A 22,151-nucleotide genomic window follows, 5' to 3' on the forward strand; every position below is an offset into this window, starting at 1 on the left:
ACCAATTTGATGTTAGTGTGATTTTTCTATTTAGACGTTCTATTTCATAGCAGCTCGGAGAATTCTCCGAAAAGTTTGGCTGCTCTGTCAGAGGCAGGAGACTACTTTATAGTTTAATTTCCTACTGCTTTGGTATCGTGTACTGAAGTAGGAATGGCTGCACATGCTCAGTTGAGGCAAACTTCTGAGTTCTCTCTATCTAACCTCCTAGAGGAGGGGCATAACCCACAAGTCTCTGGATTGATCTGAGGGGACTGATGGAAAGAAAATTATCAGATAAGACATAATTTTACCTTATAACATCCTCACTTTAGTTTTCTATTCCTTTCCTAATAATACCTAACATTCTATTTGCTTTCTTAGCCACAGCAGCACACTGAGCAGAGTGTTTCAAAGTATCATCAACAACGACACCGAGATCCCTTTCTTTGTCTGTGACTCCTAACGTGGAACCTTGCATGAAGTAGCTATAGTTCGGGTGGTTCCTCTTTCCCACATGCATCACTTTGCACTTGCTCACATTAATCGTCAGCTGCCATTTAGACGCCCAGTCTCCCAGTCTCGTAAGGGCCTCTTGTAATTTTTCACAATCCTCTCGCTACTTAACAACTTTGAATAACTTTGTGTCATCATCTCTAGATCATTTATAAATATGTTAAAAAGCAGCAGTCCCAGCACAGACTCCTTGGAAACCCCACTATCTAATTTAACCCTACTCTCTGTTTTCTATCCTTTAGCCAGTTTTTAATCCACAATAGGACACTACCTCCTATCCCATGACTCTCCAATTTCTTCTGGACTCTTTCAGGCATTGTGAAAGGAGCCCACAGTGATGTGAAAATGTATTTTCCCTTCTCCTGATTTCTTCTATTATTACATATTTATCACACTCAGTGGTTTCTGATATTTAAATATAGCATAATATTAGACAAAGGGAATCAGAATAAATTTTAAAACTGTTAAGTGCTTTATGGAGCTCATTTTCAAAAGAGAAAAATGTCTAAAAAGTGGCATAGCACTTTTTGCAAAGCTGATTATAGGAGCCCTCAGAGGAAATATCCAAGCAAAAGTTCCACAATTTGTCATAAATAACTGGGTTTCCCTAGTAGTCACTATTGAAGGAATGTAATAGTCTTTCGTAGAAATCTGATGCCATTATTATGGGCATTTAAAGATATGAATCCTGATAAATAGCCTTTTCCTCAAATGTTGTACAATTTTTCAATTTATTTATTTAGAATTATTTGGCAGCAGAAAAATTGGGTGTATCTAAAAATGGCTTTTCTCTTCCCTGTGCTTTTAGTCTGGGCTTACACAGGCTGTGCGAGACAGTAAAATTTCCCTGCAACAGGCGGAGTATGAGTTTCTTTCCTTTGTACGCCAGCATACACCCCCAGGGGTTTGTCCTCTTGCAGGTAATTTTTCTGTTAGTACTGTTGGCTCTAGGTTACTGATGGTGTTTTGAAGAAAACAGACAGGCTGTAGAAGTTTTAAGAAAAAAACAACAACTTGGAGAGTTAACTCAAATATTCACATATATGAGATTTATCCTTAATACGCTATAAAGGTTAGGGAAAGAAGGGAGTGTTCCTTTAACGTATATTCTGATGTAATCAGACTTCATTGTCTGGCCCTGGGGGGTTTAACCTTAGGTAATCTTTTCTTTGTTATCCCTATTTGTACTTCCTGTGAGAGCAAAATGCAGAAAGAGAGAGAGGAGGCATAACTGGGTTTCTACAGTACCCATGTGACTATGGGGCTCATTTTTAAAGCACTTACAGGCATATTTTCAAAGCACTTTGGGAGGCTAAGTTCCATAGGTTTCTATGGAACTTTGGGAGGCTAAGTGCTTTGAAAATGAGCTTGTTAGTAACCTATGGAACTTTGTAAGCCTATGTAATTATGTAAGTCTAAGTGCTTTGCAAATATGCCTCTAAGTGTTTTTAGTGGATAAGATAGGGTAATGTTTCATGAAATTAATTCATCTCTATCAACTAAATAACATTATGGTAGTCTCCATAAATTAGTCATCAGAATTATTTGAGATCAGGTTCATAAGTACATTTTATTGTTTTTAACATACATCAGCTTAGATTTACAAACTTGTGTTTTCAGGTGTGCAGACCCTTTGAAACTTAGTAGTTAGTTCGCCACATTCTGATGACAACTGGTGGGATTCATCACCACATGAGCACTGATTTCTGATTTATTTTGTGCTTCTATCTGTATTATATGTAAACCTTTCAGGCCGAGTGTTACAAATGAGCATGGCAAGTAAAATGCCCTCAAAATGAATGTTTTGCTGTAGCTAGATACTACAAAAAGGTAATGCACCATCCACCTCCCGTCCCACAAGGCGTACTAATCCCCAGCCCTGGCTGACCCCTTGCATCCGTTACCTTCGCTCCTGCGCCCGATCTGCTGAACGCCTCTGGAGGAAATCTCGCACCCATTCAGATTTCCTTCACTACAAATTCATGCTATCCTCCTTCCAGTCCTCACTATTCCTTGCCAAACAGGACTATTACACCCAATTGACTAATTCTCTCAGCTCTAACCCTCGTCGTCTCTTCGCCACCCTTAACTCCCTCCTCAAAGTGCCCTCCGCTCCCACCCCCCCGTCACTCTCTCCTCAATCACTGGCTGACTACTTCCGCGACAAGGTGCAAAAGATCAACCTTGAGTTCACTACCAAGCCACCTCCTCCTCTTCACCCTTCAACCCTCTCCCTCAACCAACCAACCCAGACCTCTTTCTCCTCCTTTCCTGATATCTCCGAGGAGGAAACCGCCCGCCTTCTTTCCTCCTCAAAATGCACCACTTGTTCCTCTGATCCCATCCCCACCAACTTACTTAACACCATCTCTCCTACTATCACCCCCTCCATCTGTCATATCCTCAACCTCTCTCTCTCCACTGCAACTGTCCCCGACACCTTCAAGCATGCTGTAGTCACGCCACTCCTCAAAAAACCATCACTAGACCCTACCTGTCCCTCCAACTACCGCCCCATCTCCCTCCTACCCTTCCTCTCCAAGACACTTGAGCGCGCAGTCCACAGCCGCTGCCTTGATTTTCTCTCCTCTCATGCCATCCTTGATCCGCTTCAATCCGGTTTTCGCCCTCTTCACTCGACAGAAACAGCACTTTCTAAAGTCTGTAATGACCTGTTCCTTGCCAAATCCAGAGGCCACTACTCCATCCTCATCCTCCTGGATCTATCCGCTGCTTTTGACACTGTCAATCATGACTTACTTCTTGCCACACTGTCCTCATTTGGGTTCCAGGGCTCTGTCCTCTCCTGGTTCTCCTCCTATCTCTCCCACCGCACCTTCAAAGTTCACTCTCATGGATCTTCCTCCACCCCCATCCCCTTATCTGTTGGTGTTCCCCAGGGATCGGTCCTTGGACCCCTTCTCTTCTCAATCTACACCTCTTCCCTGGGCTCCCTGATCTCATCTCATGGTTTCCAGTATCATCTCTATGCTGATGACACCCAACTGTATCTCTCCACACCAGACATCACCGCGGAGACCCAGGCAAAGGTATCGGCCTGCTTATCCGACATTGCTGCCTGGATGTCCAACCGCCACCTGAAACTGAACATGTCCAAGACCGAGCTTATCGTCTTTCCACCAAAACCCACTTCTCCTCTTCCTCCACTTTCTATCTCAGTTGATAACACCCTCATCCTCCCCGTCTCATCTGCCCGCAACCTCGGAGTCATCTTTGACTCCTCTCTTTCCTTCTCTGCGCATATCCAGCAGATAGCCAAGACCTGTCGCTTCTTCCTCTTTAACATCAGCAAAATTCGCCCTTTCCTCTCTGAACACACCACCCGAACTCTCGTCCACGCTCTCATTACCTCTCGCCTGGACTACTGCAACTTACTCCTCACCGGCCTCCCACTTAGCCATCTATCCCCCCTTCAGTCTGTTCAGAACTCTGCTGCACGTCTCATATTCCGCCAGAACCGATATACTCATATCACCCCTCTCCTCAGGTCACTTCACTGGCTTCCGATCAGATACCGCATTCAATTCAAGCTTCTCCTTCTTACCTACAAATGCACTCAGTCTGCTGCCCCTCACTACCTCTCTACCCTCATCTCCCCTTACGTTCCCGCCCGTAACCTCCGTTCACAGGATAAATCCCTCCTCTCAGTACCCTTCTCCACCACCGCCAACTCCAGGCTCCGCTCATTCTGCCTCGCCTCACCCTATGCTTGGAACAACCTTCCTGAACCCTTACGCCAAGCCCCCTCCCTGCCCATCTTCAAGTCTTTGCTTAAAGCCCACCTCTTCAATGCTGCGTTCGGCACCTAACCCTTACCGTTCAGTGAATCCAGACTGCCCCAATTTGACTGCCCCGATCGGACCGACCGTTCACTTGTCTATTAGATTGTAAGCTCTTTGAGCAGGGACTGTCTCTCTTTGTTAAATTGTACAGCGCTGCGTAACCCTAGTAGCGCTCTAGAAATGTTAAGTAGTAGTAGTAGTAGTAATGCAGAGTTTAGGTATAGAACTGGAATATATTAGATTCTTTGATAAAGGAAATAAAGAAGATATTGAAAATATGCACATAAGAAGAATTAGTATTTTCCCCTTTATTTCATAGGAAACTCTGTTCATGCAGATAAGAAGTTTCTTGACAAGTACATGCCTCAGTTCATGAGACATCTCCATTACCGAATCATTGATGTGAGCACTGTTAAGGAACTTTGCAGGTAACAGTGTGGATGAAAAGTGCAAGACTCTTTCACATTAAAAATGTATTTGAAGTGTATACTTGTAAGAATTGCAAACTTCAGACAGTTACATAGTGGACCTTGCAGTTAGCATAGCAATAAGAGAGCCTTGTATTGTCTGAAAGATTTGGGTGATTAATTTTACTTACAGAAAGCCTTCACAGGGCTTGTATGCCACCATTCAGTTTTCACCAGGCCTCCAATGACCTGAAATGTTGTGACCAGTGGCAGCAGAAGTCTGGCCCATTGGGTTGAAAAGCCCCCCCACACACACACTTACACACAACATTTAGATAGAACCCATGAGTGTGAAAAAGTTTGGATGCTTTTAGTTTACACAAACTCTTGCATAGAAGGATTTTTTTTATACTGTGTCACAAAGCCATAGATACCAAAAAGCAGCATGATAAGGAGTGAGGTTGTCTTCTGAAGAAAATGGAAGCTGCATATGCAAAGCTATCACACTTTTAATCTGTTCCGAAGAATGTAAAAGTGCAGGGCTGCTACTAGGATTTGCTCGGGTAGTATGTAACCATTTTTGGGCAGCTTTAATTGTTTTGCAGTTGACCTACTATGTAGGCTCTGTTTGGGTGCCAACATAGTGGGTTTTCTTGGGTAAGTCAGTTGTCCACATTTACTAGATGGTATAGTCAGCCCACAAAACTCACTTCACTTGTGAATTTAAGCTGTATTTGAACCAAGAAACAGACATCCTTACTTGACCACATAAGCTTTGGCTATAATCCAATAAAAGATAAATCTCCAGCAAATCTGAGTCTGTGTCATTATAAAGATTGAATTTAGGCATAGGTAAGATATATGCATCTATCAAATGAGCTTTTCTGCTGTTCACAGGCGATGGTATGCTGAGGAGTATGCACTTGCACCAAAAAAGAAAGCATCCCACAGGTATTGTAGCATTTACTGGAGTAAACTAGGACTTAAGTTACCTGAAAATGGCTCTCATTCAGTCTGCCTAGAAGTTCATGTGCTCTTCTCAAGTCTGGTTCATCTCTATTTCTCTACTCCCCTCCTCTTCTCTGCCCTTCTCTTGCGCCCTATGGAATGCCCGCTCTATCTGTAACAAACTCGCCTATATCCAGGACCTCTTTATCTCGCGTCACCTCCATCTGCTCGCCATAACAGAAACCTGCCTCTGCCCTGATGACTCTACTTCAGTCGCAGCCCTGTGCCATGGCGGTTATCAATTTTCACATACTCCTTGCCCTGCTGGCCGTGGGGGTGGTGTTGGACTATTTCTCTCTCCCTCCTCCAGATTTCAACCCCTTCTTCCACCTCAATCTCACTGTTTTTCCTCCTTTGAAGTCCACTCTATCCGCCTTTTCTCTCCTCTGCCTCTTCGAATAGCGGTCATCTATCGTCCCCCTGATAAGTCCCTTTCATTCTTTCTCAGTGACTTTGACGCCTGGTGTGCCTTCTTCCATGATCCTTCCTCCCCCTCTCTCATCCTTGGTGACTTTAATATTCCTGCTAATGATCCTTCCAACTCTTATATTTCCAAGTTACTCGCTTTAACGTCCTCCTTTAATCTCCAACTATGCTCCACCTCCCCCACTCATCAAAATGGTCACTGTCTTGATCTCATCTTCTCCTCCAACTGTTCACCCTCTAGTTTCCTTGCCTCTGATCTTCCCTCCTCTGATCACCATCTTATAACTTTCACACTTAAATCTCCTCCTTCCCAGTCCCGTCCTATCTTATCTAATTTATCTAGGAATCTTCACGATATTGACCCTTCATCTCTATCCTCCCATGTTTCAAACCTCCTCTCTACTGTGGCACCATCCACGTCTGTCAACGAGGCTGTTTCTTCTTACAACAATACTCTATCCTCTGCCTTAGACACTCTTGCACTTTTGATGACCCGCCCTGTAAGGCGTACAAAACCCCAACCTTGGCTGACTTCTAATATTCGCTACCTACGTTCCTGTACCCGCTCCGCCAAACGCCTCTGGCGGAAATCTCGGGCCCTTGCTGATTTCTTACACTTTAAGTTCATGTTGACCTCCTTCCAATCTGCTCTTTTACGTGCCAAACAGGATTATTATATCCAACTGACCAACTCTCTTGGCTCTAATCCTCGACTTCTCTTCACCACATTGAACTCTCTCCTCAAGGTGCCCCCTCCCCCAACTCCCCCTTCATTATCTCCTCAGACCCTTGCTGAATTCTTTCACAACAAGGTTCAAAAGATAAACCTTGCTTTCTCTACCTCACCACCTCTCCCTCCACTAGTCCGTTCCCCTCTCTCTCCTTCCCCTCATTCCCTTTCCTCCTTTCCTGAAGTTACTATTGAGGAAACTACACTTCTCCTTTCTTCCTCAAAATGTACCACCTGTTCCTCTGATCCCATTCCCACCCACCTTCTTAATGCCATCTCTCCTGCTCTTATTCCTTTTATCTGTCACATTCTCAACCTCTCACTTTCCACTGCGACTGTCCCTGCTACCTTTAAACATGCTGTGGTCACACCTCTCCTTAAGAAGCCTTCACTCGACCCTACTTGTCCCTCTAATTACCGACCCATCTCCCTCCTTCCTTTTCTCTCCAAATTACTTGAGTGTGCTGTTCACCGCCGCTGCCTTGATTTTCTCTCCTCACATGCTATTCTTGACCCACTACAATCTGGTTTCCGCCCTCTCCACTCAACCGAAACTGCGCTTACTAAAGTCTCCAATGACCTATTACTGGCTAAATCCAGAGGTCAATATTCCATCCTCATTCTTCTTGATCTTTCCGCTGCTTTTGACACTGTCGATCACAGCATACTTCTCGATACCCTGTCCTCACTTGGATTCCAGGGCTCTGTCCTTTCCTGGTTCTCTTCCTACCTCTCCCTCCGCACCTTTAGTGTTCACTCTGGTGGATCCTCTTCTACTTCTATCCCTCTGCCTGTCGGCGTACCTCAGGGTTCTGTTCTTGGTCCCCTCCTCTTTTCTATCTACACTTCTTCCCTTGGTTCATTAATCTCATCCCATGGCTTTTCCTACCATCTCTATGCTGATGACTCCCAAATCTGCCTTTCTACCCCTGATATCTCACCTTGCATCCAAACCAAAGTTTCAGCGTGCTTGTCTGACATTGCTGTCTGGATGTCTCAACGCCACCTGAAATTAAATATGACCAAAACCGAGCTTCTCATTTTCCCCCCCAAACCCACCTCCCCGCTCCCCCCGTTTTCTATTTCTGTTGATGGCTCTCTCATTCTCCCTGTCTCCTCAGCTCGAAACCTTGGGGTCATCTTTGACTCTTCTCTCTCCTTCTCTGCTCATATCCAGCAGATTGCCAAGACCTGTCGTTTCTTTCTTTACAACATCCGTAAAATCCGCCCCTTTCTTTCCGAGCACTCTACCAAACCCTCATCCACACCCTTGTCACCTCTCGTTTAGACTACTGCAATCTGCTTCTTGCTGGCCTCCCACTTAGTCACCTCTCCCCTCTCCAGTCGGTTCAAAACTCTGCTGCCCATCTCATCTTCCGCCAGGGTCGCTTTACTCATACTACCCCTCTCCTCAAGACCCTTCACTGGCTCCCTATCCGTTTTGGCATCCTGTTCAAACTTCTTCTACTAACCTATTAATGTACTCACTCTTCTGCTCCCCAGTATCTCTCCACACTCGTCCTTCCCTACACCCCTTCCCGTGCACTCCGCTCCATGGATAAATCCTTCTTATCTGTTCCCTTCTCCACTACTGCCAACTCCAGACTTCGCGCCTTCTGTCTCGCTGCACCCTACGCCTGGAATAAACTTCCTGAGCCCCTACGTCTTGCCCCATCCTTGGCCACTTTTAAATCTAGACTGAAAGCCCACCTCTTTAACGTTGCTTTTGACTTGTAACCACTCGCCTCCACCTACCCTCCTCTCTTCCTTCCCATTCACATTAATTGATTTGATTTGCTTACTTTATTTTTTGTCTATTAGATTGTAAGCTCTTTGAGCAGGGACTGTCTTTCTTCTATGTTTGTGCAGCGCTGCGTATGCCTTGTAGCGCTATAGAAATGCTAAATAGTAGTAGTAGTAGTCTGGCTATGGAGTGTGCGCATTTTTGGGTGGTGGGGGGATACTTTTATTTTTCATTAACCGTTTAACAATCATAGTAACATAGTATGTGACGGCAGATAAAGACCTTTCCATAGCATCCTACAGATCAATCCAGAGACAAGTGGGTTATGTCCCTCTATTCACAGGTGGAGATAAAGAGAAGTTCAGAGGTTTACTATATGTGGACCTGTGCATCCATCTTAATTTCATTGTTCTCTCTGTCTTCAGGTGGATGGCATATCCTTTGCAGTTCTCTGGATTGAGACTGGCTCCTAACCTATTCCCTCAGGTTTAGTTGAGGTTGGGGGTTCGTGGATATACGTGACCACTGTGGGGTACACCTGGTGGTGCCAGGTCCCTCCCCTGTGTCCCCCCCCCCCCCCCTTTATCTGCCTCCTATCCCTGTTGTGTCTGATTCTGTACTCATGCCTTTAAAAAAAAAAAAAAAAAGGAGTTAGGATTTTGTTTGCACTGCTGGAGGCTGAGAGGAAGAGTCCTGAGCCCGGTGGGAGGCCTCGGAGTGAGGCTGATATGGGAGCTACTAACCCTGGCAGAGATCCGGTTGCCCAGGGTGAGTTTTTCTCCCCTGATTTTGTCTTATTAATGCATAAAGCTTACATGCTTAAAAGAGCTCTCCCACAAAGCCCGGCATGGGCCTCTTCTAATGCCCCCCCTGGTGGATTCTAGCCTGGGTATGCCCTCTGAGGCGTTATTCCCTGATAATTGGCAGAATATGAAGCGCAGAAGGGCTCATTCCCCTTCAGAGAGTGCTGCACCTCCATTTTCCCCCCCGTGGTCGGGCTGCGAGGATTCGGAGGACTCTGGCAGGCCTTCATGGTCTGAGGAGCCAGAGTCTGGTGCAGAAGTGACTCAGGATCTGGACGATCCCTCCGCAGTGAGGATTTTCCACCGTGATGAGCAGCCAGCGCTTATTTCTGATGCCCTGCAGGCTCTCTCTATTGAGGACCCTGCCAGTGGCACAGCCTCCTCTGTGAATCCTAGGATGGCTAGTACCAAAAAGCCTGCTCGAGCCTTTCCTTTGCATGACTCCATCCAAGAGCTTATTTCAGCTCAATGGGCTGACCCCGAGGGACCTTTGAAAGTTTCCAGGGCTATGGGGCAATTATACCCTCTGAGTGAGGAGTATATGGCTCGCTTTGCTATGCCTAAAGTGGATGCCCTAGTCACAGCTGTGACAAAGAGAACTACCCTCCCTGTTGAAGGAGGTGTTGCCCTGAAGGATATTCAAGACCGTAGACTGGAATCAGCACTTAAACGGTCATTTGAAATTGCAGGTCTCACTATTCGGGCGTCTGCATGCAGTTGTTATGCTGCTAGAGCCTGCCTGGCTTGGTTGCAACAGGCAGTGGAACAGCCTGGTGATGGAGCGGAGCCCTTTTCAGATGTGGCTCCGCGGATGGAGTCGGCCTTGTCCTTTCTTGCTGACGCCCTTTATGATATTGTCAGAGCTTCGGCTAAACACATAGCAGTAGCAGTGGCGGCTCGCCGTCTTCTTTGGCTATGGCATTGGGCGGCGGACATGGCCTCTAAGCAAAGGTTGGTGAAGTTGCCCTTTCAAGGCCTTCTCCTGTTTGGTGAGGAGTTGGAGAAAATTGTGAAGGGCCTGGGTGAGGCTAAACCCCAGCGCTTGCCCGAAGATAGGCCTCGGCCTTCCTCTAAGGGTGCGGCGGTCCACTCCTCTTACAGACCTCGCTTCTGTGAAGCTTGAAGGTACCACCCGGGGCGTTCTGCTGGGTTCACTTCTCGTGCCCGTTTTCAGCAGAGGAACTCCTTTCGCTCGGACAAACATTCCACAGCCACTGGCTCAAGGCCTGGAGTTCAGGGGCGACCCTCTCAATGATGGTGCGCCGGCCCTCTCCTCGAGTCCTGTCATTGGAGGACGTCTTTGCCGAGGAGTGGTCCAACATTTCCTCAGATCAGTGGGTCTTGGACCTGATCAGAGACGGTTACAGAATAGAATTTGACGCCCCTGTAAGAGACGTGTTTGTGGAGTCCCGATGCGGTTCTGCTGCCAAACGGGCGGCGGTAGAGGAGACTTTACAAGGTGTGATTCAGATAGGGGCCGTGTCCCCGGTACCTCCCGCCGAACACGGCTGCGGCCGCTACTCCATCTACTTTGTGGTGCCGCGAAAAGGAGGGTCTTTTCGCCCTATTCTGGACTTAAAAGAATTAAACAAGTCCCTGAGAGTACGGCATTTTCACATGGAAACCCTGCGCTCCGTCATTGCGGCGGTACAGCCAGGAGAGTTTCTCATGGCTCTGGACCTGAAAGAAGCTTACTTGCACATTCCAATTTGGCCCCCGCACCAGAAGTTTGTGAGGTTTGCGGTGATGGGAAAGCATTTCCAGTTCCGGGCCTTGCCTTTTGGCCTCGCCACAGCTCCCCGCACCTTTTCGAAGGTTATGGTGGTAGTAGCTGCCTTTCTAAGGTGAGAAGGGTATTCGGGTTCACCCGTACCTGGACGACTGGCTCATTCGAGCAAACTCTGCTGCAGAGAGTCAGCATGTAACAGCCAGAGTGGTCTCAGTACTTCAATCTCTGGGCTGGGTCGTCAATTTGGCCAAAAGTCACCTGACCCCCTCGCAGTCTGTAGAATATTTGGGGGCCAGGTTCGACACAGCCTCGGGGTATGTGTACCTACCCGAGCAAAGGTGGTGCAAGCTTTAGAATCAGGTCCGTCTGCTCCTGAGGATGCCCCGCCCGTGAGCTTGGGACATTGTCCAGCTGCTTGGATCGATGACGGCCACCATGGAACTGGTGCCCTGGGTGAGAGCGCACCCAAGACCTCTACAGTATGCTCTACTCCAAAGATGGTCTCCAGTATCTCAGGATTACCAATGCAGACTCTCTTGGCTCCCTGCGGCCCGACTCAGCATGGAGTGGTGGCTCTCAGACAGCATGCTGCGGCGAGGAATGCTGCTGGCGCTCCCCGATTGGTGCCTAGTGGTGACATGCCAGTCTGAAAGGCCGGGGCGCACATTGCAAGGGGAAGCATGCCCAGGGTCTATGGACACCCGAGGAGTTGGAGTGGTCCATCAACCGCCTGGAGTTGAAAGCGGTGTTTCAGGCGCTTCTGGCCTTTCAAGTGACCCTGGAAGGATTGGCTATCAGAGTGATGTCGGACAACACGACAGCAGTGGCCTACATAAACCGACAAGGCGGCACTCAGTGCAGAGCTCTAGCCGCGCAGGCCGAACAAATTTGCCACTGGGCCAAGCTGCATCTACAGTTTCTGTCGGCAGCTCACATTGCAGGTCAGAGCAACATGCAAGCCGATTATCTAAGCAGGCATCAGAACGATCCAGCGGAGCGGGAACTTGCAGACGAAGTGTTCCTGCAGATATGTGCCAAGTGGGGTAAGCCCGTGATCGATCTAATGGCAACAAGCACCAATGCCAAAGTCCCGTGCTTCTTCAGCAGACGGAGAGGTCCTCGCGCGGCGGGGTTGGATGCCTTGGCTCAACCCTGGCCTCCGGGCCTACTGTATGTGTTCCCTCCGTGGCCCTTGATAGGGCGAGTACTCCTGCGGATTCGGCTGCATCCAGGAGAAGTGTTTCTCGTCGCCCCGGATTGGCCCAGGAGACCTTGGTATGCGGACCTCCGACAGATGTTCGTAGAGGATCCCCTTCAGTTACCTCTGGTTCCCAACCTGTTGTCACAGGGTCCGGTGACCATGGAGGACGCCGGCCGATTTGGTCTTGTGGCCTGGTGATTGAGAGGGCGCAATTGAGAGGCAGAGGCTATTCCAATAAAGTAATTACCACTCTCCTGCAAGCCCGCAAGCGTTCCACTTCCGTGGCTTATGCCAGGATTTGGCGCCAGTTTGAAGTCTGGTGTGCTTCCAGAGAGATCACACCCCTGCGGGCTCCTGTCTCGCCGATTCAGGGCTTTTTGCAGGATGGTGTACAAAAAGGCTTGGCCTATAATTCTCTGCGGGTGCAAGTGGCAGCGTCGGCCTCCCTGCGTGGCAAGGTTGGAGGCGTGTCTTTAGCTGCTCATCCAGATGTAGCACGTTTTTTTAGTGGAGTGCTTCGGCTCCGGCCTTCCGTGCGAGCACCCTGTCCAGCTTGGAACCTGGGGCTAGGTTTGAAGGCCCTGCAGGCTTCTCCTTTTGAGCCACTTCGGCAAGCATCGGAGAAAGATTTGACACTGAAGGCCGTCTTGTTAGTGGCCATTACTTCGGCGAGACGGGTGTCAGAGCTCCAGGCGCTGTCCTGTAGAGACCCTTTTCTGCAGTTTTCAGAGTCCGGGGTCACGGTTCGGACCCTGCCTTCCTTCTTGCCTATGGTGGTTTCAGCGTTTCACCTAAACCAACCTATTTTCTTGCCCTCCTTTGTCGAGAAGGAGTTTCCAGAATCTTTTGGGCAATTGCACCTGTTGGACGTGCGCAGGACTCTGCTGCAGTATCTGCGAGTTACTAACTCTTTCAGGACCTCTGATCATCTGTTTGTTTTGCTATCAGGTCCTCGCAGAGGGTCTCCAGCATCTAAAGCCACTATTGCCCGCTGGCTTAAAGAATCTATCTTTTCAGCTTATTTGCTTGCCGGCTGACCTCCGCCTGATGCCTTTAAGGTGCATTCTACTAGAGGAATTTCCTCCTCTTGGGCTGAAACTGGAGCACTCTCTCTTCAAGAGATTTGTAGTGCAGCAACATGGGCTTCTAAGCTCTCTTTTGCCCGACATTACAGGCTGGATGTGGCTGCCAGGAGGGACGCACATTTTGGAGCGCAAGTGCTGGCACGTGGTGTGGCTTGTTCCCACCCTATCTAGGGATTGCTTTGATACATCCCATCTGTAATGGCTGCATCTGCTTGATGACAAGGAAGGGAAAATTAGGTTCTTACCGTGATAATTTTCTTTCCTTTAGTCATAGCAGATGCAGCCATGATCCCTCCCTGTCTGATGCTATCTGCTGTAAATCTATTTCAGGTTCTGTTCGTGTTTCCTGGAGATTCCTTCCTTGGGAGAAAGTCGGAAAACAGTCTTCAGGATTCTTGTTCAATTAAAGGAGGATGACTTAATTCCCTCCAGTTTCATGTTTTGGAGGATGAGTTTATTCCCTCCGGGAGGATGAGTTTATTCCCTTCAGTTATGTCTCAGTGGAGGATGAGTTTATGCCCTCCGGGAGGATGTTTCATTCCCTCCATTCTAAGTTAATGCCCTTTGTTGTAGGGCCATCGTTCGCTGTGAGGAAAGCTCATGTTATTCCCATTGCGGTTTGCCATACTGCTTTGGAAGCTTCAAATACTGAAGAGAGGCAGTGGAGCAAGCTGGTATGAGGCACTGAAAAATGTGTGCTCTCTATCTCCCTCTGCTGGTTGATGGACACAACCCATCTGTAATGGCTGCATCTGCTATGACTAAAGGAAAGAAAATTATCACGGTAAGAACCTAATTTTCCCTTATTTGTATTCAGCTGAATAATATTTTTCATTATTCATGTTTGGCCGAGCAGTAAAATAATGCTATTTAGTACAGTGCTAGCTAAACACAAAATAGTTAAGAAAAAAATGCAAAACAAAGACTTTTTTTCTGGATAATTTTCTTCACTTTTCTGCACCTTTTTAGCTGGTGTAATTTTTTTCAAATATTCCAACCCTGATGTAATGGGAGCATTAATTCAGTTAAGTATTTTGTGATGAGGAGGATGTGGAGGAGTGGCCTAGTGGTTAGGGTGGTGGACTTTGGTCCTGAGGAACTGAGTTCGATTCCCGGCACAGGCAGCTCCTTGTGACTCTGGACAAGTCACTTTACCCTCCATTGCCTGCCGCATTGAGCCTGCCATGAGTGGGAAAGCGCGGGGTACAAATGTAACAAAAATAAATAAAATAAATGAGATGTTTCCTTCAGTTTTGAGGAAATGTCTATGGGTTTTTGATTGACACTCTATTTCCTCATTCAGAAAGGCTGTCTTCCTTGTGCTGTTTAGTGGTGGCACATCTTTTTTTTTCTTTTTTTTTTTTAATGGAATGTTGAGCCCATTTTTTAATATAGACCTTTTTTAAATCTCACAGAGCGTTGGATGATATCCGGGAAAGCATCAAAGAGCTTCAATTCTACAGAAATAATATCTTCCAGAAGAAAACAGATGAAAAGAAAAGGAAAATAATGGAAAATGGGGAAAGTGAGAGCTGAGACATTGTTCTGGGGAAGGGTTCCTAATTTTGAGAAGGATCTCTTTGTATGTTTTAAGTTCACTGTTGCCTGTGAGTAAGACTACTCGCTTATTGCATCTATAAGTTGGGATAGGATTTTTTTTTTCTTGTTCTGTTTTCCTTTGGCCACTTTTCTTCTATTTAATTGTCTCTGTTCCTTTTGTGTATGGGAAAGTGGGCCATATCTGCTGTTTAATACATCTTTGCTGTTAGAACATATTTTGTTTTTGTTACGGAGTTTAAAAAATACATATATTTTAAAAACTGAGCACTGTGTATTAATAGCATTACAACCCCCCCCCCCCCCCCCCCCCAAAAAAAAAAAAAAAAAAATCACCAAGGGCCCTTTTTGCTAAACTGTGCTAGTGATTTCCTGACGTGGCAAATGAGACAGCCCATTCATTTCAAATGGACCTTGTTGCATTTGCTGCACGGGAATCACTAGTGCAGTTTAATAAAGGGGCCCTCAAGAGTAGAGAATATGCAAGACTCTTCCCAAAAGAATTATACACTTACAAGTAATCTTAATACTGAATAAAGGTAATGGACCCTCATATATGAACCAAAACACTATGCTACGATGCGGTATTAGCTCACACATTACAGATGTAATCATTGCTCCTTTTAAAGAATTTTTTTGAAAGTTTTACAGTTGCAGATGTCTTCTTGAAAAAGTCACTTAGCTTAAATCCATGTTAGAAGAAATCTGCATCACGGAAGTGACATAATTAAGTGCCTGAAGAACAAAAAGAAGAGGATCAAACTCCCCAAATAAACTATCACCAGGAGCGGAGGTGGCCTAAGAGGGAAGCAGTGACTTTGCAGTCCAACGTATTATCTAATCTAAAAAAATATTTGTATACCTCAAATGCCTTGTAAAGTTCTATGCGGTTTACATAGAAAAGAAACCAGGAATAACTGGGAGAGTACAATTGAGAACATCTAATAACACAATTCAAATGAGAAGCTTAATTCATCATAAGCCTTACTATAGAAACTTCTCAAATAACTATGTTTTCAATGATTTCTGAAATAAAATAAGGCTATTAGAATACCTAATCACAGAAGGAAGCTCATTTCATAATTTAGTACCTGACAAAGAAAAAGGAGGACTGAAGAACCTTCTTATATCTAATAGACTGATGTAACACCAAAGTGTCTCTTAGCCGCCTGACATTATTAGGATTAGAAAAAGATATCAAGAACAGAGTATATATTGTGGTGTTGTGCCATGCGACTAAAAATAGTCGTACAAGCTTTAAAGTAGACTCTCTAGCCTGAACTGGCAACCAATGTGCTTTAATTAGTAATGGAGTCACTCTATCAAACTTGCCCACTGAAGAAACTACTTTAATTACCATATTCTGCAGTGTCTGTAGTTTTTTTTTTTTTTTTTAATTGTCCAAGTATCACCCACAAAAAATATGTTACAATAATCGAGCTGACTCAGAATCATAGCCTGAACAGTCAGTCCAAGTTGCACTAGATGAAAACAGTGTCTAATTCTTCTCAGTCGTCTTAAATAAATGAAAACTTTTTTTGGTTAACAACGCCACAATTCTGAAGAGAGCTTGGCATCCAAACTCATCCCTAATGTCTTTATTTCTGATCCAAGTGAAAACAAGAACTATTTTTAAATAAAGATTGATGAAAAACAGTCTGCTGTGGAGTAAATGATAAAAAGAGTTTAGTTTTTTCCAAATTTTGTGTATTGCAACCCAAACCTCCACCAATTTAGCATGATTCAACCTTAGAGTCAATATTCACTGTTGATTTTCCAGAGGAACCAATAGGGTGATATCAGCATGAATAAAATTATTCACTGCATACTTATCCAATATTTTACCCAAGGATGAGATTATTATATTGAATAGAATTGGTGATAAGGGGGAATGTTGTGGTACCCCATATGATGAACCCCATATTAAGGAAAGTTTATTTTTCATCTTGGTAGGATCTAACAGTAAAAAAAAAACAAAAAAACAACAACAACTTTAAATTAGTGTAAAACAGGGCCAACAATACCAATGTCTTCCAATACACACAACGGAATCTCATGATCAGTCTTATCAAATGCAGCTGCTAGATCAAATTGAATCAACAAAACCTTCCAACCTTTACTCGGCCAGTATTTCAATGCTTCAAGTGAGTCAACTCAGCATTCATTAGGCTAAAGGACTTATAGATTAAAACACCAAACTCTTATGCCCAAGTCTACTTCTCAACAACACAATATTGAAATCCTGGTTGGATTTGGAGGAGGAAAATACTTCAGAATTACTGTTGCCTAACATAGTTATTACTATCATAAGTCAAAAAACCTCCACCTCCCTTTATTAAACTGATTTTGTACTTTTTTCAGTATTAATGTTCCATTTATTTAATACCAATTGATCACTAAAAATAATGACTGCAGAATGATAGCTTTGCAGGTCGCGCTGTACGGAGCCTCTCCATTTCACTTTATTTGCTTCATCAGGAACCGCCTATGCATTTCAGTGCTGAACAATTGTTCAATGATGAAGTTTCCTTTCAGAATGATAAAACAGCCTGCTTAAATTGCCTGGAATTGCCGAACGACCAATATTCAGTGGTATTTTTTTTTTTTTTTTACTACATTTACTACTTACTGGGCAGTGCTGCTGAATATCAGCTCTGACAGTCCCTCCAAAAAATAGGTAGGTCATGGATGGTACTGGGGCAGCATTGGGGAGGATTCAGCAGTTACGCAGATGCCAGCAATATTCTGTATAGTACCGTGAGGCCATTTTCTTCAGGCAGCTGCAAGGGGCAGAAGTGAGTCCCACTGGACCACCAGGGAGGCCTACCCAGACTGGGGTTGGGGTATGTTCTGGGAGGAGGGAGTACTGAATGTCACAGCCTGGTGGGAGTGGGCTTCCAGGACTCCAGTCATCATTTTCATAGTTATGTGTGTCCTGGCCTATAACTTTAATGTGGGCCCAGAACTGAAGGCAGCACAGCCTGCTGGCAGGCTTTGGAATCTCCTTGCAAATTTCCACCATGGGCCTCGTCAGGTTTAACAGTGGCCCAGGTTCATACAGTGTTCCAGCAGATGGAGATCATTGGGTATGATCATCCTGAGATATCATTCTAGTTAGCTCACATTGGCATCCCATTCTTCATCCTTTACTTACTGCTGGTTTGGTGTTCTGCACCCCCAAATACATGATTTGCATTGAATCTGAACTGCCAGGCACTTCCTCGAAGTGGTCTTATGCTGCTTATTCCATTGTTACTGTGTTAGACTTATAGAAATAAAGTATGTAATGCTTGTAACTATTGAGTTATCAAGCTAATGAAACTCAGAACACCAATGATAGTTGAGGAAGGGGGAGGGCTCATGGCTCTGTTCCAGTTTTTAAGAGAAACGTTGGCTACAGTTGAAACAATGCTGGGGCAGAATCAGAATGTGCTGGTGCTCACATACCCTGCATCTGTACTGAATGGAGACAGGTTCTGTGTGGGGTTTCTGCACTGATCCTGCTCTTGCATTCATTCTACTACTACTACTATTTAGCATTTCTATAGTAATAGTAGTAGAATGAATGCTAGTAGTAGTAGGGTTTCTGCACTGATCCTGCTCTTGCATTCATTCTCCTTGTCTGCTGCTGCTGCTCCTGGTGGTACCTCTTTTGCCAGGCTAGCACATCCCAGCCCTGATGAATTGACTCACCATTTTCTGCATGGCTTGAGTGGTGAGCCCTGTGCAGGAGGCAGGGCAGCAGCCTAACTAACTGTTAGTCATATTAGGTGGTTGCCCTGGGCAGCAACTTCTGTGAGGTGTCAAAGTGCAGTTGAAGTCAGGATAAAGCAATAGGTCCTCAGAGACACACATATAAAAAAAAAACAGCTTGTAGGGAGGGTGGGTAATTTTCAAGTACCCCATTTACCCAGATAAATGGCTTTTGGAAATTGTCCTTATTATGGGGGTCTTTTACTAAGTTGCGGTAGCGTTTTTAGCTTGCACTAGAAATCATCTGGTGGTAAACACCAAGTTGCCCATAGGAATATAATAGGCATGGTGTTTCCTGCCAGCTGATTTCTACCGTGAGCTAACATGCTATTGTGTCTCATTAAAAGAACCTCCCTTTGTAAATATATACAAAAGGAAATATGATATCAATTTTGTTCAGGATAATGATGGTGTATTATCAAAATCTTGGGGAGAGAGACCAGAGACGTGACAGTTAACTGGGTGGTGGAGAGAAGGGGGAGAGTGGTGCAAAGCTGAAGGTTTACTTAGGGTATTGATACTTACACTGACCCTGTGTGTGTAGGTAGTGGACATAGGAGCCGACTCTGTGGGTGCTTGAGCACCCCCACTATTGAGAAAATTCCTTGTATGTGTCCAGGGAGGGGTTATTTTCACTGGGCTTGGCACCCCCAATAATTTTGAAAAGTTGGCTCCTATGGTAGTTGGATATTCTTTCAGGCAGAGGCAGAACAGGGGCAGTCTCTTCTAATGGCTCAGTTTGGCATATTCCATGACTGGCATGAGCCTCACCCCTCTCCTACCCCCCCCCCCCCCCCAATTTAGGGTGTGTCTGATTATGATCCCAATCTCAAATTTACTGCAAGTTCTTGCTGATACTTCAGGTGTACCAAAGAGAAACTATGATAATCATCTGGTTGTGAACCTTTTCATTGTCTTTGAAATGCCTATGACGATGAGAGTTTGTCTCAAGAAGCTATAGATTAGTGCACTTTTGTTAATTTAATAGTAACTGGGATTAATGGAAGGTACTGACTAGTCACCTGAAGCAACGTGTGATGAATCAGCACCAACAGGTCATGCTTTGGTTTTTACAGTGTCTTGTGTATGAGGTGCTAAAGTCCTCTGCTTCAAGTAAAGTCATCTAACCTGTGTCACTGTTCAGATGTTAACAAATGTACGTTAAGCACATGCTTATGAAGTTCTCTAGCACTTCCAGTGGTGGATGAATGACATTTGAAGCATAAGCAATAGTCATATCCAAGGCATCCACAAAGCCAACATTTAGGTCCTGAAATATCTCCTTCAGTATTACATACTGAACATAACCATGAAAGTCACTGAATCGTTCCATGTCTATATCCATGTCTCTGGCATTCTCTTCTTTAATAATAACAGTTGTCTCCGGGCTTCTTTGAAACAAGCGTTCTATAGCCTGACGAATATTGATGGCCCTTCTGATAAAAGTCCTGAAAGGGAATGGCCTGAGGTGCTGGCCCAGCGTTACCAACAAGATGGTGTTCTGGCCACCCCCGATCTGGTCAATCTGACGGGCAGCATAGGTGTCCTCTTTCACGGAATAGAAAGTCTTGCTAATGAACGGTAGGGTGTGTTTTTTCCACTGCACAAATATGCTCTTGTCCATGTTGATAGATACTAGTGTCTTTTGCCAGGACTGTAGTTCATTTTCTGTGTGGTTAAAGTACATCATAACTGCAGAAAAATAAAAGAAATAAAGTGAATATCCACTGATGAGCAAAAACAGCAAAAGGGGCCTAGTTTATTAACCTTTATTCTTATCAACATGTAATGGGAGAAGCAATGCCCCTCATTGCAGCTAACTTCTCCCTCACTATGTTGTCGTTCTTTTCCCTGCCTACTGTCCTGTTGTATCATACCTTAATTAATTTAATCTATGAATTACTCTTATATTCTACTGCTCTACACATTACATTGATATGTGTTAAATTACACATCCCTGTGTTTCTTCCCCCTGTTCCTTTCCTTGATTATCTTTAATTGTACACTGCTTAGATCAGTGGTTCCCAAACGTTCACGGGTCACAGTGCCCCAGGCTACACATTTCCTCCCAGGTCTCCTCGTCCCCCAACAGTGTTGATTTCTACCTTTGCTGGTGGGGATGCCCAAGTCCAACCAGCTGAAAAGGTCCACAGCCCAAGGCCCCGAGTTTCATTTTGCTTGTACAGTGAGCAAATTGGTTGTGTGCTTCAGCCACCAATGCATGCATTTCAAATGCCCTCCTCTCCCCATTCCATTCACTCTCTGTCCTCCCTCTCTCCCCACTTTCATCCAGCCTCTGCCCCTTCTACCCCTTCCACCCATCTTCTGCCCTCTCTCTCTCCCCCTTCCACAAGCCTATGCCTCCTCTGTTTCTCCACCCAATCCAGTATCTCCCTTCTCTCTTTCTCTCCCCCCTTCCCCCCACCCCCACACACCCATCCATGCTGCTGCTTCTCTACAGCGGCAAAGCAGGACTTTTCATTCACGTGGCTGATGGCTGTGCCCCAGAATAGGAAGTGACGTCCAAGGGGGCAGGACCATCAGCCACGTGTCTGGAGAGTCAGGCCCCTTGGTGGCCTCAGCTTGTTTTGCCGCTCGTTGAGAGAAGCAGCAGGCACAGCTTGAGTGGTGGCTGGAGGGAGGTGGGGGAAATATGGCATGGCACTCCTGAGAGTTCACCGTGGCACCCTTGGGTGCTGTGATGCACGGTTTGGGAACCAGTGGCTTAGATACTTATTTTATTTGCAGAATAGTAAATAAGCTTGAACTGTGAGCTGAGAATCTGTATCGGAAATGGTGATACAGTTCATGTACTTCTTTTGGAATTTTAGGTCATTTGCTATTTTGACTGACCTCTGATGACCTCTTCTACCTTAGAGTAGGGATGAGCAGCCAGATCATTTTCATTTTGTGTCACTTCCTGGGATGTTTGTTTCATTTGTTTTTGTTTAGCCAATTTTTTTAAATCATGGGAGCACGGGAGAGGGGATATTTTTAGGCTGATTACCTTCTGGGGACCTGTTTTAAGCTACATCAGGGGCCGGATACCCCTTCTTGTGTAACCTTTAAAAGCATCTTAGCCCATTGCCTAGGTGAATTCCTTGTCCACAACCAATTTAAAATTTGCCTTTGCAACAGACACTAGCTACCAAAACATGTTGAGCATATGGACAATATATTAAAGTGTATTGGACTGATGTATTCCCACTTTATGCACTTTTGTAATGACCATGCACTAATATCCCAATTAGCATATGCCCATTACCACAGGAGCCCTTACTGCCACCTGTTTAGCAGGCAGTAAGGGCTCCCATGCTACTCCTTTGCTAATTGGGCAGCACACAGTAATGCACTTGCTGTACCTGATTAGTGCAGGGTGTGCCTACTCTCCACCCCCAGACACACCTCCC

General features: G+C 45.4%; 2 protein-coding genes across 5 annotated transcripts in view; one reads left to right on the forward strand and one right to left on the reverse strand.

The window, feature by feature from the left end:
- The window catches only part of REXO2 (RNA exonuclease 2), a 41,279-nt gene extending 26,024 nt beyond the window's left edge, over positions 1-15,255 (forward strand). The window contains exons 4-7 of the mRNA XM_030220425.1: positions 1,304-1,415; positions 4,618-4,726; positions 5,603-5,656; positions 14,847-15,255. Of these exons, the coding sequence (XP_030076285.1) occupies positions 1,304-1,415; positions 4,618-4,726; positions 5,603-5,656; positions 14,847-14,967 (396 nt within the window). The 3' untranslated portion in view covers positions 14,968-15,255. The remainder of the gene's footprint in view (positions 1-1,303; positions 1,416-4,617; positions 4,727-5,602; positions 5,657-14,846) is intronic.
- A 4,307-nt stretch (positions 15,256-19,562) lies between these two features.
- LOC115481971 (NXPE family member 2-like) overlaps positions 19,563-22,151 on the reverse strand; it is an 86,933-nt gene continuing 84,344 nt past the window's right edge. For all 4 annotated transcript variants that reach the window (XM_030221480.1, XM_030221478.1, XM_030221477.1 and 1 more), the window contains one exon: positions 19,563-20,433. In XM_030221480.1, the coding sequence (XP_030077340.1) occupies positions 19,889-20,433 (545 nt within the window). In that variant the 3' untranslated portion in view covers positions 19,563-19,888. The remainder of the gene's footprint in view (positions 20,434-22,151) is intronic.

Source organism: Microcaecilia unicolor, chromosome 12 (assembly GCF_901765095.1).
Source record: "Microcaecilia unicolor chromosome 12, aMicUni1.1, whole genome shotgun sequence".
Lineage (NCBI taxonomy): Eukaryota > Metazoa > Chordata > Amphibia > Gymnophiona > Siphonopidae > Microcaecilia > Microcaecilia unicolor.